The following is a 17,543-nucleotide window of genomic DNA, read 5'->3' as shown; positions in this document are numbered from 1 at the left end:
CACCGAGTTGCTTTTACTAATGGGCTCCTGTTAAATCATGCATGCAGTTAATGACCACACAAAATGATTGAAGAAATGAGTATATCATTTCTTCAAGAGTGGCAAAAACAACAATAAGTATATCTAAACGTGGTACATCATCAGAATTAAGTAAAATACATTAATATAACAATGTTATGAAGGTTAAAAGAGGAAATGTAAGGGGTTCCGGTTAGGGTTACATCTAATGTGTGAGAAAATGCAATTAAAATATTAGAATAAGTGATTAGTCACAAGTGAATAATTGATTTTCAACCGGTTTGGAGCGTATTAGCATGTGAGGCTCTCGAAAAGCCTTACATTACATGTCGAAAGCAATTACATACACAAATAAACAAAATGACAAACATAAGCATTCTTACAGATACTTCTTTAACAATGTGGTTATTTTGAGTAGTTAGAGTATCAAGGGAATTCAGTGTGTTGACTGTGTTTGCAGGCTTTGACAGTGTTGCCAGGTTCAATATCATTAGCATGGTTTCACTTGTCTACCAGCCTACTGCATCATCTCAAATTCACTCTGAAAAACTAACAGCTGACACACAAACCACAAGGGGGAGGGATAGTAGGAAGACAGGAGAGAGAAAACATGCTGTTAATAATGTATGTCCATCTTAAAGTGACAGGTGATGTACAATTGGTAAAAAACAGAAAAAAATAAAAATATGCCTAGTAGCATCTGTAAAGCTTATGTTTTTAGACATAGTATTATGTTTCTGTAACATTTTCAATCTTGAGGTGATGTCTTGCACACGGGAAACTTGATATCTTGTGAACCATGAGGTCATAATTGTAAATAATACCACTGAGTGGAGAATACCTCAGTAGTACATAAACAATACAGTCAAAAAAGAATGGCAAAGCTAAGTAGAGGAACAAGTTTAATCATTGTTGAAGTATTTTGTTGTTGAACTTACTTCATATACGTATATATATATATATATATATATATATATATATATATATATATATATATATATATATATATATATATATATATATATATGCAATTGATTTGATAGTCCTTGTATGCTGTGCTTTAATGAAGCTATTTCCAAATGAACAGTCCAGACAAACAGATCTAATATGACATTGTGTTGTGTGATGGGCCATTAGAATAAGTATGACATTTGTTTATCACAGTTGTTCAGAAGTCTTTTCAGTGACAAGTAATACCTATCTTTTGCTCTCAGTAACTTTCCCTTGTGTCACAGTTCAGTGTTGGTGCTCTGTTGCTCTGCTGTGCTGGGGTGTGGCAGGAGGAGAGGCCACACATGTGAGTGGAGACTCCTCTCCACACCTGTGGTTCCTTTCAACACCTGGACTCGATCAGATTGATTAGCCTGAGGCTCTTTAAGCCTGGTTCTCTTTTGGTTCTGTGCCAGATTGTTGTGCAGTCATGCCCTTGTTGCTATGTTTTGGGAATTCTTGACTCTTCTTGTGTTTCCCTGATCTTTGCATTGCCTGAATAAAATATGTACAAAAACATCTCCACCGGTTTCCTGCATTTGGGTCCTAATCCTAGTGATGGGCAGACGAAGCTCCATGAAGCATTGAAGCTTTTCATCCAATCTGTTCACTGCAGTTTGACGCTTCATGAGGCTTCATTTGCTGTAGTACGACATCTACTGGATGCTAAAATTGTCCGTTGGCATGAGTTTGAAGTGTGTGGCATTTTGCAGAAAGCCTGTGAATAAAACTGTAAGCAAAATAAGGAAATATGCAAAACGTGTACTTTAGTGAAGGCAGTACACTGTGTGTGTGTGTGTGTGTGTGTGTGTGTGTGCATAAAAAATAAATCTATTAATGACCCCTTACTGAAATTACTTTTGTTTAACCCTTATTGCACTATGAATGCGCCCCCGCATTCAGGTCACATGATGTTGTTAAACCATTCGTAACAAATTAAGACTGTCACATGGATTGCTGTGCTCATGTTTACGCGACAGTATATTTGTGAAACTGTCTTCTGGTTTTTATTTGGAGCTGTTTGACCCCGGAAAACTGGATATATGATTGTTTACATTTGATCTAAGCCAAGAGGTTCAAATGGCTTCTTTCATTGGTACAATCAGATAGCATGCACCATATTTCTGTCCATATAGTTCCCATTGTACTAGCGGGGATGCATTTATTCATGTGATTCGAACATGTCTCGCGATTTGTGCATTTTGTCACATGATGCAAACAAGTCTCGTAATTTGTGCATTTTACGTGGCACTATGTCTTATTCTGAAAAACTCCTTTCAAGAGTGGCATAAGTGACACAAACTGTATATACAGTAGTCATCTTAGAAGCCTATTGCAACCTTTTCCGAGTTCAAAATCAATTTGATGAGCATGTTTTTGGTTTTTATGTGCAACAAAATACAATTTTTCAATTTTCGGATGTTACTGTGTGTGTCTATTTTGCCTCAATATGTAAATAAAGTATATATAGGGAAAAATAACTATCTCTTCATATAGCTGAAGTTGTGCTGAAGGTAAACATACCAAGCATAGGTATGTTAAACCATTTTTAATGTGGTATATAGAGACAAATATCAAAGGTACCAAAAAAACGGCCAAAATATGTCAGGGTCTAAGTTAATTCCAAATGCTTGCACACATATACAGTACACTCACACACACACACAGACACACACACAGACACAGACAAACAGACACACACACACACACACACACACACACACACACACACACACACACACACACACACACACACACACACACACACACACACACACAAACAAACAGAGAGAGAGACTAGGGTGGTAGGATGTAGTAGGAAGAAGAGACAAAGACTGACTAACTTTTATTACACACACAAACAAACAGAGAGAGAGACTAGGGTGGTAGGATGTAGTAGGAAGAAGAGACGATTAAAGACTGACTAACTTTTATTCACTGAGATGAAATCTATCATCAAGAGCAATACATCATCATGAGGCTGAGATCATGTGCAGACAAAGTGGCACTAAATTATCTTCTAACAAGATCTAAATTCAGAGTAAGCCAGTCTGGTTAATGTTACTTTCCATGGGCATCTAAATCAGACAAAAATATGGTATATCATCAGTCAAAGCACATTGGACACATATTCTACTGTCTATGAAAAGGAAAATCCTACTTTGGGGAGGCCATGCATGATTGACAACTAGTTATGAATGGAATGTCATGGCAGTTGTACCCATACTGGAGGTTTGTCAGAAGCTGCAAGATATGCCCGAAGAAATACAACCATTTTTTTAAAAGAGGAATTAGGGAAAAGCCACGATTAGGGCTAGTGTGTTGCTCTTCCTAAAAGGATATTTTGTTCCATTAGTGTCCATAATATATGTACTTTGAGGACAGAAAATGAACCGTGGGAAGAGGAAGAAAGGAATCCTTCAGAGGATTTAACAATTATGTATTATGAATAATACATGAGGAATGTGAGAAGAAGAAGGACAGGTATGTCGGCTCTTGTTGGACTAAGATGTCCAATGGAAAAGAGCTGGCTCTGATAGACCTTCAATTTTTCTGGCGTGTCCAGATGTTTCAAGTGACTTGTTTGTGACTTCAGAGTTTCAATACAGTGCAAAGACCATGAGACACAGCTACCCTAAAGGCTTCTGACCTTAGCATATAGTGTAAGGTCAACAGTTTTTACTGACTGGGTGGTTGTTATTTTGGAGAAATTAATTAAAAGGGAGTGCTCCGTGTTGTTTGGAGTACAGGGCTCTGTTGGCTCTTATAAACCTCCAGTGTATGTCTGCTCTTGGTTACATCTGAAGGTCACAGCTACAACTACACTGCCAGTTCTTTAATAACACCACTCTGGACTTAATGGTCGTCCACACTGATTAGTTTTACCTCCTGAGGATGTACACGTGTGTTTGCAAGGAATACTAGGAATAGGGAGAGAAATCACTGAAGTTGTGATTACTGTGAATATTTGCAAGTGATGGTGTGTGTTCTTGCATATGAATCTGGTTTGGCTGGCCTTTTTCTGCTATCTACATAACCTCATTAAAATAGTGAAAGTTTTGGCTTTAAAGTCATTATGACCCCTGATCTATTATAAAGTTCAGGACAAGCATAGTAAGCAGACCCCTGAGTGATCTGCTTAAGTAGCTGCAATTATCAGAAATGTTCTACCTTCAGAATTCACTCTGAGCTTGTTTGTGTGTGCGCGCGCTTGTGTGTGCGCGCGCTTGTGTGTGTGTGTGTGTGTGTGTGTGTGTGTGTGTGTGTGTGTGTGTGTGTGTGTGTGTGTGTGTGAGGAAAAGTTGTAAAACAATTAAAAGAATTATGAGTAGATGTGAGTAGTCTCATTTACGAGTTCAATCACATAACGAATTAGTACCTCACGGTACTACTGTATATAATACAGAGTTATGTCCAATTCCATTCTCAGAATACCAAACTCCCTGGACTTCTTACCTGTTTTACACATATCTAGTCAATATTAGGGTTGAGCCGGATACTCGTTTCATACGAGTATCCGGTAAGGATAACGCATTTTTGACAAATACGAGTATGATACGAATAAAATGCGTTAATACTCGTGAGTGGACTGAAGGATCATCCTGACTGTTTTCACGCTCTGTGATTGGCCAGCGACACATTGTTCCCGCCCCTCCCTACAGACTGCAGTTAGAGCGGAGTTTGTCCCTGTCCCACTCTCCGGCACACACAGACAATTACTGATCTCTCCGTTGTTGGCTTCACTGTTCCTCATGTCTTTTTTCTTAGGTTTTCTTCAGCTTGCCTCTATTTCAGTGTTTGGTTACCTGGTGAACTTTTTTGTTGTTGTTTTTTTGTTGCACATACGCGTGCATTTACACACATTCACATTGAGATATATTATGACATGGACCAACACTAGTAGGTTAGAGAGGTTTCATCCAATCATAATTCAGCTAGCTTGTGTTGCCAGATTCAACCTGGCAAGTTGCATGAAATCTGCCCAGGGCCTTCAGAATCCAGAATACAGGTGTCCCTGCTGTTGTGAGTGAACAGGCACATACAGTTAATCAACAGATGTGATAGCCAAAGAGATCACAAGTTGGATGCTCCAAGGCCTTCTAGCTGGTCTCACGTTGTCCTGACATGTACTGTATGTGTCCTGTGATTGGATACTCACTCTGAGAAGGCAGCGTTATGAAGATCACAAGAGGTAGGTTACCGATGATTAGCTCAAATGGTAGAGTGCTCATTTAGCATGTGTGAGGTAGCGAGATTGATGCCAACATCATCCAAGATTTTTCTTTGCATCCTGTATTTTTCAAATACTTTTACTTTACTTAGTATTATTAGTAAAGCTTTAGAAGAAATTTAAAGGCATCTTGAACCTGAAAAACCTACTCGCTTTTTGCCGCCACAATGGCTGAAGGAGAACAATATGAAGATTCGGTTGCTGATATAATTTTCAAGAAGTACATTTGAATAGAAGCTAGGTCGAGACTAGACAGACACACTTTCAGCACTGACCTCCATTTCAATATAAAATGATTTATTTCTGGAATTAAAACTTACAGATAAACTGTACAACCAAGTCATCAAAGTGTTCTTGTGGAAAAGAAGGAAAATTGATTTTTTTGTTTGAATAAACCGTTCGATCAACTGTTTTGGTGATTACAAGCATTTTATTTGTTTCATTTTTCATATTTAATGTTTCTTCAATTTTATTTTGTTTATATCAAATCAATTAAATTCAAATAAAATGAAAAATATACAAAAAATGAAAAAAAAATATTGCACTTTTGCAATGTGTGTAAATGATGCGATGCACTTGCGCAGCTGTGTGATTGTAGTGGAAATAACCAAAGAGACTTGCTTCATTATATCACCGTCACTGCCGGAAAATAGCCTGTGTTATACTTGTTAGAGGTGATAGTCTATCTATTAGTGTGTTTGTGTATTTCTGTATTTTGTTTCTCCAGCTTTGGTATCATAAATGATGGTCATGTGGGTAAATGGCATAGCGGAGTTTGTTCTGTGATATAGTTGTGTGACTTCTATTAATGTGTGGCTGCGGGGTTCTTCTGTGCAAGTGACACTAAAATGAGTGCCTCTCCAAAAGTAGTTTCTTGTCCCATTTGAAAGACGTTATAAACGTCTCAGTCCTGAAAGCTAGATTGTGGTGCTAAAAATAAATAATTGAAAAAACCCAGTTTGATTATAAAATAAATAAATAAACTGAAAAATAAGAAAAAAACTTAAAAGTTTAGTTAAGTGATAATTGTTGTTCATGCATACTTCATAGTTGATAATTACCTATTGCATGCACTTCATGAATGCATTTTGTGATTAGTCGTTCTGTATATTGTTCCTTTACTGTTGTGATCAAAAGTGTTGAATCTCAAATCTGCGGCTCTTCGGTAAATAGTCATTCATAGACTTAAGAATATTCATGTTCTGACTCAGTTCCATAAAAAAACTTCTAAAAAAAACTGTAAATAGTTCTCTTACTTTTGTGATCAAAAACATTGATTTGAATCTCAATTTTGAGGTTGTTCTGTAAATAGTTTTAAAATAAACAATAAATATAGCGACTTGTGATCAATCCATATCAATTTTAGACTTAAAATAATGTAGCGATTTAAGCCCCACCTATTTCCGGTCAAACCACATCCACTTCCGGTTTAAGCACCACCCTTTCCGTACAGATAATAGAGTTGGTTGAACAGATACAGATAGTGGTGTACTCGCTCATCCCTAATTGATATATAATCTGCATTAGATGGGAGTTAAAAATCAGAATACATTTCTGTAACTTTTACCAATATGGATTGGAAATGGCTGTCTTCCAGAAATGTTTGCATGCAACCCTACAGACACCACTCTTAACAATGCCTATGGCTGTCTCAACATTTCTGCTTACAAAACACCAACTCTGACGGATGAGTTTGGGGACCTGGAAATTTAAACTGACATAGGACCCGTCCACATGATGACGGATTTTTTTGAAAACGCAACCTTTTAAAAACGCATCGAAAAAGATTTGCATCCACACGACAGCGTTTTAAAAAAAATCTCCGTCCACACGTCAACGCACCAGTGCGTTTTCAAAGATAAGCATGCCAAACCATGTGGTGGCAGTATTGAGTCAAATTTTATCCAATATGAATCCTCTGTGTTTTGTTGCAATAAGACACGGGCCCATAAATATAACGTCACAGAGGTTTTCGTCGCAGGCAAGACATCAGCGTTTTTAAAAAAGTTGTGGATACGCCGTCCACACGACAACACAGACCCAGTGTCGCATTTTCGTTCTGGATATCTGCGTTGTCGTGTGGATGGAAATCGTAAACGCAAGAAAGAGTTGTGTTTTAAAAAAATCCATCATCGTGTGGACGGGGCCTTAGTGTGCTTTCTCAAGACAATTCAGCATGGTCAAAGACCTCACTGTTTGGGGAGATGTTCCCCTCTTTAAAACCTTTTACAAGCAGGCACTCATGTCCTATGTCTCTGCCTCCAGTGGTCCAGTAGTTTTTTTGTGACCCTGGTGGGTCTTGATCCCAGTCGAGCAGCCAGTCCAGCAGGGTCTTTAAGCTGAGGTCCAGCCAGCTCCACCACCTGTCCCATCGTGAAGACTCCTGAAACCTGCAGCCTTCTGGACACCAAAACACCTCCCCAGCCGGGATAGTCCAGGATGAGTCCGCCTGCTTCTGCCTTTGTTTTGTTAGCAGTTTCCAGACGCTAAAAACACTTTTGTGAAAACCAGGCAAAGATGATGTGCTAACATTACTGGTATTCATAAAAACAGGTTAAAATCCAGCCCCAGGTTGTTAAAATGTTTCAGGATGCACTGTGCCAGGGGTCTCCACAGAGTGTTCTTTAGTCAAGTTAAAACTCTCTGAATAAATTGAAGGCTGAAAGCAGCCCCTCCTACTGACCAGGTAGACTAGGACCTGCCCCCCCCCCTTCCTTAGGAAGGAAGAGGACACCGTGGGACACAGTGCATTGTGTCTAAAAAGAAATCAGTTAAAACCCTCTGTCCATGAGACAGGAGAGCGAGTGGAGGATCGACAAAGGTTATTTATTACCGGGGTTCGACCCCTGAAGGACATTTTGGGCATGAACCACTTCCACTTTTATAGCAGACCTCTGACCTTTTCAAGGACGTTTTTCTAGTGTTCCAGTTTTTCTGACGTAGGTCTCATCCTCAAGTAACACCTCCAGGTACTTCAGGCATCCCCTTCTCCAGGATCAGGCTCAGGATAATTTCTGTCTAGGTTGTGATCCACTGTTAAAATCACCCCCTAAAAACTTAAAATCATCATTGTTAAAAGTTTTAAAAGTATCATATAAAATGTTTAAAAATGACATATGTTCCACACCATTGGTGGGAGCATAGACATTTAAAAACACCATGTTTAACCTTTCAAACTGGTCTTTTACTTTTAGTACCAAATATTAGCCACAAACAATTCACCACGCTCTCAGCTCCACACTCGGCCCGCCATTCTCACAGAGAGAGGAGAGAGAGAGAGAGAGAGCAGTTGAACAGGAGCCACAACAGTGCTTTCAGAGACTTCCATTAGCCAACTCAGTATTTTTTTCAGTAGCTCCCCATGGTCACTTCCACTCTTTAACCTTCCTGTTTTTAGCTCTGTAGAAAAGAACATAAAGTCGAATGGGAAAAGGCAGAGGTGACTTTGGGTCGTACTGGCACTCTTGCTGGTCTACTCATCCCTCATCCCATATTAACTGCCTCATACACACTGGGAAAATCATGTTTTTTGATGGCTCATCAGTATATATATTTTTTTTTAAATTTTGATAATTTATTCTATTTACAAAAATTGCTGTTGTGTCAATGCTGAAAATTGATGTTGCACACAATTGAACAGATAAATCTTCATTAAAATATCAGTACTGTCTAGGGTATGTTTTGTTTTTTGTGTTCCTGTATGCGATTTGCAAGGACCACACACACTGCAGTTCGTGTTTTACAGACCAAGGTAATGCTAGCACTCTCCATTCTAGTAGCCTCAATTTCATATAAATACTCCATCAATCCTGTCAATCCTGCGTCTTTCACTTCCCCTTTGAGTGATAAAGCATCACCTGAGGCATGCTGACTCTCTTTATCAGTCTTCTGCTCCATGTTGTAAATCAAGGCCAAAGTTCTATGACGTGGCTGCATGTTTTCACCTTATGTTCAACACACCATGCAGCCTCAAGGCCGCTCTAAAAGGAAGGAAAAGTAAATCAATAATCCGTTCACATAAATAGCTTAAGTTTGTCCATGTTTACACTATATAGATATCAATAAACATCAATAAAGGCAGTGAGCACATGTGTCGGTATCTTTTTGACAATGCAAAGATATAATCATTATATATATCATTTATATATTTACATCTCTTCACCTATATATTTGGTTAAACTCACTTGAAAACCTCACACTGTCACGTTTTAACTCCACCCACTGTTTGTCAATCAAGCGCCCTACCGATCAGGGCGCATCTGCCAGAAGGAATCACGTGAACAATATGGTGTAAGGCATTTGGCAGCGAGACTTTTTGTTGCGGTTACGCCTTTTGTCCACACGACAACGCAGATATCTGGGAAGAAAACGCTGGGCAAATTGAAGTTGTATGAAAACACCGGGGCTGCATTGTCGTGTGGACACTGTAACCGAAACTTTTTCTATCCAGGGGGCGTCTCCCTGCAACAAAAACTGCTGTGACGTTAGTGTGTGTCTATTTGTATACACAGAATGGACGGAGTTAAAACCGGCTATTTTTTGACGTGTAACAGCTCCATGTCAGAGGCGTTGATAAGCATGCTTGACAGTTGGATATTTGTTCGTCTGTTTCTTTCTTTACAAGTCATAAAGTTTATGCTGTATATTAATTCATTCATTCATTTATTCAACATTCATTAATTCACGTTCCTCACAGACGCCAGTTCTGGGTCAGCAGGAGAAAGCAGGGGAAATATTGTCAAAAAAATGAAGAAATCACCTGCCACAGTGGACAAAAATGTCAGTCAGTCAGTCAGTCATTTTCTGAACCCGCTTACGCAGGTCACGGCGGAGCCGGTGCCTATCCCGGCAGTCTCAGGGCGTGAGGCGGGGGACACTCCGGGCACGACGCCAGTGTACTGTGGAGCCACATAGAGACAAACAATCACTCACACACCCTCACTCGTATGGTCAATTTGGGACCAGCCAGTCAACCTGAAGCACAGGCTTCTGGAGGTGGGAGGAAGCCGGAGAACCCGGAGAGAATCCACGCAGACACGGGGAGAGCATGCGAACTCCGCACAGAGTGGGAGTCAAGCCCAGGTCCGCTGTGTTGTGACGCGGCAGCGCTAACCACTGCACCGCCCGGACAAAAATTAGTAAAGCTTTAGAAGAAATTTAAAGGCATCTTGAACCTGAAAAACCTACTCGCTTTTTGCCGCCACAATGGCTGAAGGAGAACAATATGAAGATTTGGTTGCTGATATAATTTTCAAGAAGTACATTTGAATAGAAGCTAGGTCGAGACTGGACAGACACACTTTCAGCACTGTCAATATAAAAGGATTTTTTTTCTGGAATTAAAACTTACAGATAAACTGTACAACCAAGTCATCAAAGTGTTCTTATGGAAAAGAAGGAAAATTGATTTTTTTGTTTGAATAAACCGTTCGATCAACTGTTTTGGTGATTAAAAGCATTTCATTTGTTTCATTTTTCATATTTAATGTTTTTTCAATTTTATTTTGTTTATATCAAATCAATTAAATTGAAATAAAATGATATACAAAAAATGACAAAAATTTTTTGCTCTTTGGCAATGTGTGTAAATGATGCGATGCACTTGCGCAGCTGTGTGATTGTAGTGGAAATAACCAAAGAGACTTTCATTATATCACCGTCACTGCTGGAAAATAGCCTGTGTTATACTTGTTAGACGTGATAGTCTATCTATTAGTGTGTTTGCGTATTTCTGTATTTTGTTTCTCCAACTTTGGTATCATAAATGATGGTCATGTGGGTAAATGGCATAGCTGGGTTTGTTCTGTGACATAGTTGTGTGACTTCTATTAATGTGTGGTTGCGGGATTCCTCTGTGCAAGTGACACTAAAAGGAGTAGGGCTGATGCCTCTCCAAAAGTACAGTTTTTTGTCCCATTTGAGAGACGTTATAAACGTCTCAGTCCTGAAAGCTACATTGTGGCCGCGCTGGGAGTCGCTTACAGTATTATGGGTTGTATTGATCCAAGTTTGACTAAGTAGAATACCACTGAAGGCATAGCCCGCTACTGTATATACAGTGTGCCCTCGTTCCTCGCAGGTAATGAGTTCCAGGAACCACACACGATTAATGTCTTCAGCGATAGAACAGTGGACTATTTGTCTTCTTATTTACGGTAATTTTAATGGTTTATGAACCCTCCCCATACTGATATTAAATCACTTTCTATCTGTATTAACTTTTCCCACACTCTTATCGGCAGTTTAAAGCACTTTTGTACGGTGTCACATGACTCCCTACCAAAAATCCGCGATGAGGTGAGCGTTGATGCGCGAATGTGCGAGGGTGCACTGTATATGCACATTTATATTATTTATTTTTCACTACCCCAGTGCGCTGGCGTCACGCCCGGAGTTTGTCCCGCCTCACACCCTAAGCCAGCTAGGATAGGCTCAAGCTCCCCATGACCAGCACAAGCGGATGAAGCAGTCAGGAAAATGAAATGAATGATATTTCTTACGAAAGTGCTACCATAACCTTGCTCATGTTACCTTAACCTTTACCTTGTGTGATTCAAGTGTAACCTTTTTTATGAGTGGTGCTTTCTTCTGTGAAAATATTACCTCCAAGGTTTGAGGTCACTTGCACTTCTGACATTAAGTGGGATGTCATACATAGCTGCCTTCTGAATCCAGCCATAATCTCCCTCTCTATGTTGTTACTGTCTCTTGCCACTTTGATAAGCCATTTCTTTCTTACTCTATCATAGTCTGACTTCTCCCTTGTGATTTCTCCTCTGCCCAAAACTCCTCTCAGGTCTTTTTCCACTTGCTGTGTCTCTCTGTTTGACCCTCTAGGAGTTTGCTCTAGTTGAACTAATAAGTGGAGCTACTATACAGTGAGGTCCCACTGCAGGGAGAGCTCACTTCATAGGTTGCTTTGTTTTCATCAAAATAAAACCTTATTCTGTCTTCTTCCAGAAACCTACATGTTTTTATTTGATTGTACAACAACCCAACCAGATACCCTCTGTAGACTCAAAGTCTTTTTTTGGTTGAAGCTATATGCTTCAAGCTTTTTTATTCTTTGGTCCCTGAGGGATCACTACACAATGTTTCTTTGCACTCAAAGAAGAATAGCTTTTAGCCGGCAAAATATGTCTCATCTGTCTTTTTGTCTCTTTCATAGTTTTATTTTTTAGTTTATTCGAAATATTACACCCAAAAGAGCTGGTGCACCTCCTGTGTTTCTGCTTGTCAGAGGGATGTAGATATATAGGTAAGGTAACATAGTTAACATAGAGGATTTTTCAGTTGGGGATTGAGAATATTTTCCAGCATGTTTATGTTTGTTGCATGTTTGAATATGTTGTGTCCTTAAAAGACTTTAGTTCAAGGCAAGGTACTTTCAGGGAAACTGTTTTTCAATTACAGGACTGGAGTTCCTGTCATTCAGTCCCTTCAGATAAGCTCAGCAATAATTTCCTGTTGTCATAATCTTGGGCTGTCAGTTGAGATTGCAGATAGGTATATTCTTTCTGTACCTATGGTGCTATTTATCAGTCTCAGCAGCATAAAAATCTATCACAGATAGTATGCGTGTATGGATGGATTTATGGTGCTGCTGCTCTAGCCAAATTCTCCCTTTGTCACAGATTCTCCCTGAAGAGTAAAGCACTCTTGAAGACTTGATTAGCAAATATCTTCTATACAGTTAAACTGTCTCTACTCAAAATGTACCTTGTAAGCTACAGCTTTTATTAGCATGTGAATCAGGAGATCCCACATTTTGTAAGTAATCCTCTGTTGCTTCTTTCATCATTCATTCATCTTAGTATCCTCTTATTTCGCTTTTGTAAGTCACAGGGGTTATTGGAGCTAAAAGCACAACACCTGTGAACCGCGAAGCCACACAAAAGACAAACAAGCAACCACTCATGCACACACTTACATTGCACTTCCTCTTGAGTTTGACACCCTCCCTTGAATAGATCTTAAAGGTGAGAAGCACTTCAATTGTCGGAAATCAGTGTTACATTAATTTCGAAGCATTAGTATAATTACCTCAAACAAACAAGACAATCAGTGGGAAGACTGGCAATTTCTCCCACCCTCAATAATATACTGTCTGCCACTGGGCTTGATTTTATTGGAAAACTGATAGATTGTTTAATTGTATTATGGGATGAAATAGAAGCACAATCCCATTTTGCAATGGCAGTTGACAAAGTTAATAAAAGATGATAGACAAGTTACTTTCTATTCTCAGATCACTGTTAAAACACTGATAAATAAAAATGTGTTCCAGTGAATCATACATTGAAGTAGAAATAAAAAACATTAAACACACACACACACACACACACACACACACACACACACACACACACACACACACACACACACACACACACACACACATTTGTAGGTTTCAGTATGCTACCTTTGAATTTGCAAGTTTAAGCACTATGCAAAAACGGCAATAATCTAAGACTGTCTTTCCTTTGTGTGTGTCAGGTTCACTGGCCCCAACCTCCCCTCACCCATCATTAGCAGCAAGAATTGGCTTCGACTGCACTTTACCTCTGACGGCAACCACAAGTTGAGAGGTTTTAGTGCGCAATACCAAGGTAAGATTAAGAGCTTTGATATGTTAAAAGCATAATTAATAATTACCATCACTGTTTTTCATTTGGTGTTTGGCAAAATTGCTCATGGGGAATGAACCATTATGATGTGATATTAAATGGATTTTCTTGACAGTTGATTGAAATATGATTTTACAATGCTAAAGCTTAATTTTCATGGTGCCCCTCTGAGCTTCCCTTTCGTATCATTAATATGGAGTTTTCACATACAAGGTGAAAAAAAATAGTATCACATTGCTACTCTTTAAATTACGAACACTGTGCACCATTTTTAGCACTCTATAAATGGAAAGTTTTTTCATAACATTGAGTGCAAACTGTCATGAAGGCTACTGAACACATTCATGCTGTTAAGAATGTTTTAACATCAACCAGCATGATTCTATATTTTCTCAAGATATACATTGAGAGCACACCACTGGTTACTGGGGCTGATGATAGAAATTGTCTAGCATGTCATGTAAGCCCTCCTCTACAGTGGCTAGTCCAGCAAACTCGTTTCATCTTCGCATAGCACCCAAAGAAAGACCTACAGATCATGTTCCACACAGGTTGCAACAGGCATTGGGTAGGGATGCCAGCTGCTGATATGAGTTACACCACGAGAACTCCCGCTTTGGAAACATCCACTACAAATTCAAGTGTTTTTACTTTGGTCTTGCCTCCATCAATTTCTCTATCCTAGGAGATGGTATAATGTAGTGGGTTCCGTATTCCAACAACAGTATACTCCCATGACTGGCATATGTTTGGAAGATTAAAGCCTTTGGTGGCCATCCCTGAAGACAGAATGTCTGGTAGGAGAGGTATAAGCTTTGTAGGGTCAGGCCAGGTAAGGACAGAGTCATGCTGTATCCCAGCACTTTCCTTCTCCCAAATTTCCCTCTCAGATGCCCAGCTAGTTCATAGTACTGAGTGTTTTCCCTTCAGTCACCACTGACACAGGAAGGTCAGAGGCAAGCATCATCCCCACTTTGTCCTGTCAGTGTTTGAGCTATAGCCATGCAGGCTCACAGATTCAGTGACCTGTGCATCCTTGTGTTTCGTGTGGGAATATCTGGTTAGAAAATTCTGCTTAAGGGTAGGCCATCCCACTCGGTAGTAAAGGTGATTCAGTAAGCATATAAGATAGCAGGTGTACCAGTGCAGTAATTTCATACGTCGATCAGTGGAGATTATCCAATGTTTATCCATGCATTGCAGACATCAGCCACAGGCTTGAAATTAAATATCTTCAATATGCATTGGTTATAAAACTGTCGAAAAAAATTTTTTTTGAGAAAATATATTCATTGTTAATATATGTTGAAATTGTGTAATAATATTTTTAATATCTTTATGTAAAAACTTACCCCCAGCTGAATAATGAAGCTATTCTGTAAAAATGTTTCCCAGTAACAACCAAAAGATCAATGTCTACGCCATTTTAGACCAAAAATAACAACTTCTAGTTTAATGTTTGCCTGGTTAAACCACACATACAGGCATAGTTAATTAACAGTTGACCAAATAAAGGAACACCTATTGGGACACTTGCCACTCATCTCTTTAATTAACATTCAGTTGCTTTGTCAAACAACTGGAGTCCATGCAAGAAATGATGTCTAGTACAGCGTGTACTCTGCTAGAGATATTAAGACACTGCTGAAATGTGTGGGTGCCATTAATGCACTTACTGCTGTATTACACAATATATCTTATCTGATCTGTTTGTCTCTACAGTAAAAAAGATGACAGAACTAAAGTCTCGTGGTGTGAAGATGCTGCCTAGCAAAGACAACCACCACAAGATATCAGTGTGTAAGTTAAAAACTGTAATTATTTACAACAATTTTCAATGAAGTGGAAAAACAAAATTTAAGAGGTTGTCAATTGTGTAATCAAGGGAGAACATAACTCAACATTGTCCTTCAAAATGACAAGACTGTATTTTAAGAAAAGTTTCATATACACTTACAAATCAATATAGTGTTATAGAAAAAATTCAAAAGCCATATGTTATGCATATTCATCTGCATAATAATTAAGTAATTAATTAATTAATAATTAAATAATTAAGTTTTCCAAACACTGTAGACAGATACCAGTGGTCACTACAGATTTCCCCATGAATTTCCCTCTCCCAAATAGAAATTCTGAGTCCGCACAGCTTGCATCTCTGCATGATGTATACCAGACATTCCTTTTCATAATTTCACCTGTCTTAATCCTAATTTAGATTACACAAAGTGATTATTTTTCCTTAGTCCTCAGCTGTTAAACAGGGTGACTTCTGACTGTTGACAAAAAGGTTGTACAATCTGCCTCAGCAATGCATTTCTGAGTAGTTGTACTGCTGTTTGTGTTGTTATTTTGGCCACAGCAGTCATCCTACCTTGTTATTCCTCATTATCTCTCTGAATTCACTCTGTCATCCGCCTATCTAAATTTGAACATCTAGAGCACGAACAATGTAACAACTCGTCACCCAAGTAAAAAGACAAATAGAGTCATTAACAAGTTAAAAATAAACCTTTGAAAATAACCATGTCTTCATTGGAAGCCATGGTTATTTTCTCAACTTTGTGTCTATTTTCTCAACTTTGTATCTTGCTTTTTACTTGTCAGTGTCTCAGATGGGTGTAGCACAGGGACACAACATGTGTCCAGACCCGGGTATTCCAGATCGAGGAAAAAGAAAAGGCTCAGACTTCAGGTAAACTAAGTGTGAGGGATGATGTAAATAACATGACAAAATCCTAAACAATCGTCACATTTCTTCAAGTGGTTTCAACTAGAAGTTGAATTAGAAATGAAATAAGAAAATAAATATTGTTTCCCTCAAACACATTTTCATACTTGTTTGTGTGCACTCCCATTGTTGAATTTCTACTTTTGTATTTTAACTGCAGGAGAGGAGCGACAGTCCATTTTTCCTGTGACGAAGGTTATGAACTGCAGGGCTCAAAGAGCATCAGTTGTCTCCGAGTCACTGACAGCTATGTAGGCTGGAGTGATGATCGGCCCATCTGCAGAGGTATGGTTGGTGGGGAACTGTTCACATGCACAAATGTCAAAAAGGTGGTTCTACTTATCTTCACTCTTATGCAGAGGTTTGAAAAGGTTCATGGAGAGAAAACAAAAACCAGAACCGCTCAGTTCACTGATGAGAGCAAATAAAGTTGAGGTATTTCACCAGCAGTCAACGGAATCTTGATTATATTCATAACAAGTAAACACTGTAGTCTGTCAATCTTTAAAAAAAATGTTTTAGCCAATGTATGTATTCATTGCCAATGTTTTGTAGCAATTAATCTCCATCGGTGGACTTCCTCCGACGCTCTGCACATTTATTTGTGTTTTCTTCCTCTTCTTGACCGATCCCAAGATGATTCGTTCAGAGCAACACTGTGGTCGCACCCCGGTAGGCTCTGACACATGCAAACTTCATTGCATCAAAAACTGCCGCAGAGGATTCTCTATCATTTGTTCTGTAACTGGATCAGTGCTGTTGTCCTGTTTACTGTAGGCACACATATATACAGTATGTAAACTAATTGCCAATTTAAAAGTCCTAGAGCTGCCTACCTATTTATATTTACAAGAATTGTTATAAACCGGTTTGGGAATTATATTTTTTTGTTCTAACCGGTTCAAGGATGTCAATTCATGGGTGTAACATAAAACCGGAAACATTG

General features: G+C 38.9%; 1 protein-coding gene across 1 annotated transcript in view; it reads left to right on the top strand.

Moving 5' to 3' along the window:
- Window positions 1-17,543, top strand: part of csmd2 (CUB and Sushi multiple domains 2) — a 267,965-nt gene that overhangs the window by 127,585 nt on the left and 122,837 nt on the right. Inside the window, 4 exon segments of the mRNA XM_068332262.1 lie at window positions 13,736-13,848; window positions 15,589-15,666; window positions 16,474-16,561; window positions 16,758-16,882. Coding sequence (XP_068188363.1) covers window positions 13,736-13,848; window positions 15,589-15,666; window positions 16,474-16,561; window positions 16,758-16,882 — 404 coding nt within the window.

Source organism: Antennarius striatus, chromosome 14, assembly GCF_040054535.1.
Source record: "Antennarius striatus isolate MH-2024 chromosome 14, ASM4005453v1, whole genome shotgun sequence".
Lineage (NCBI taxonomy): Eukaryota > Metazoa > Chordata > Actinopteri > Lophiiformes > Antennariidae > Antennarius > Antennarius striatus.
Note: the sequence above shows the minus strand (reverse complement) of the source record. Positions and strands in the feature narration are given on the sequence as shown.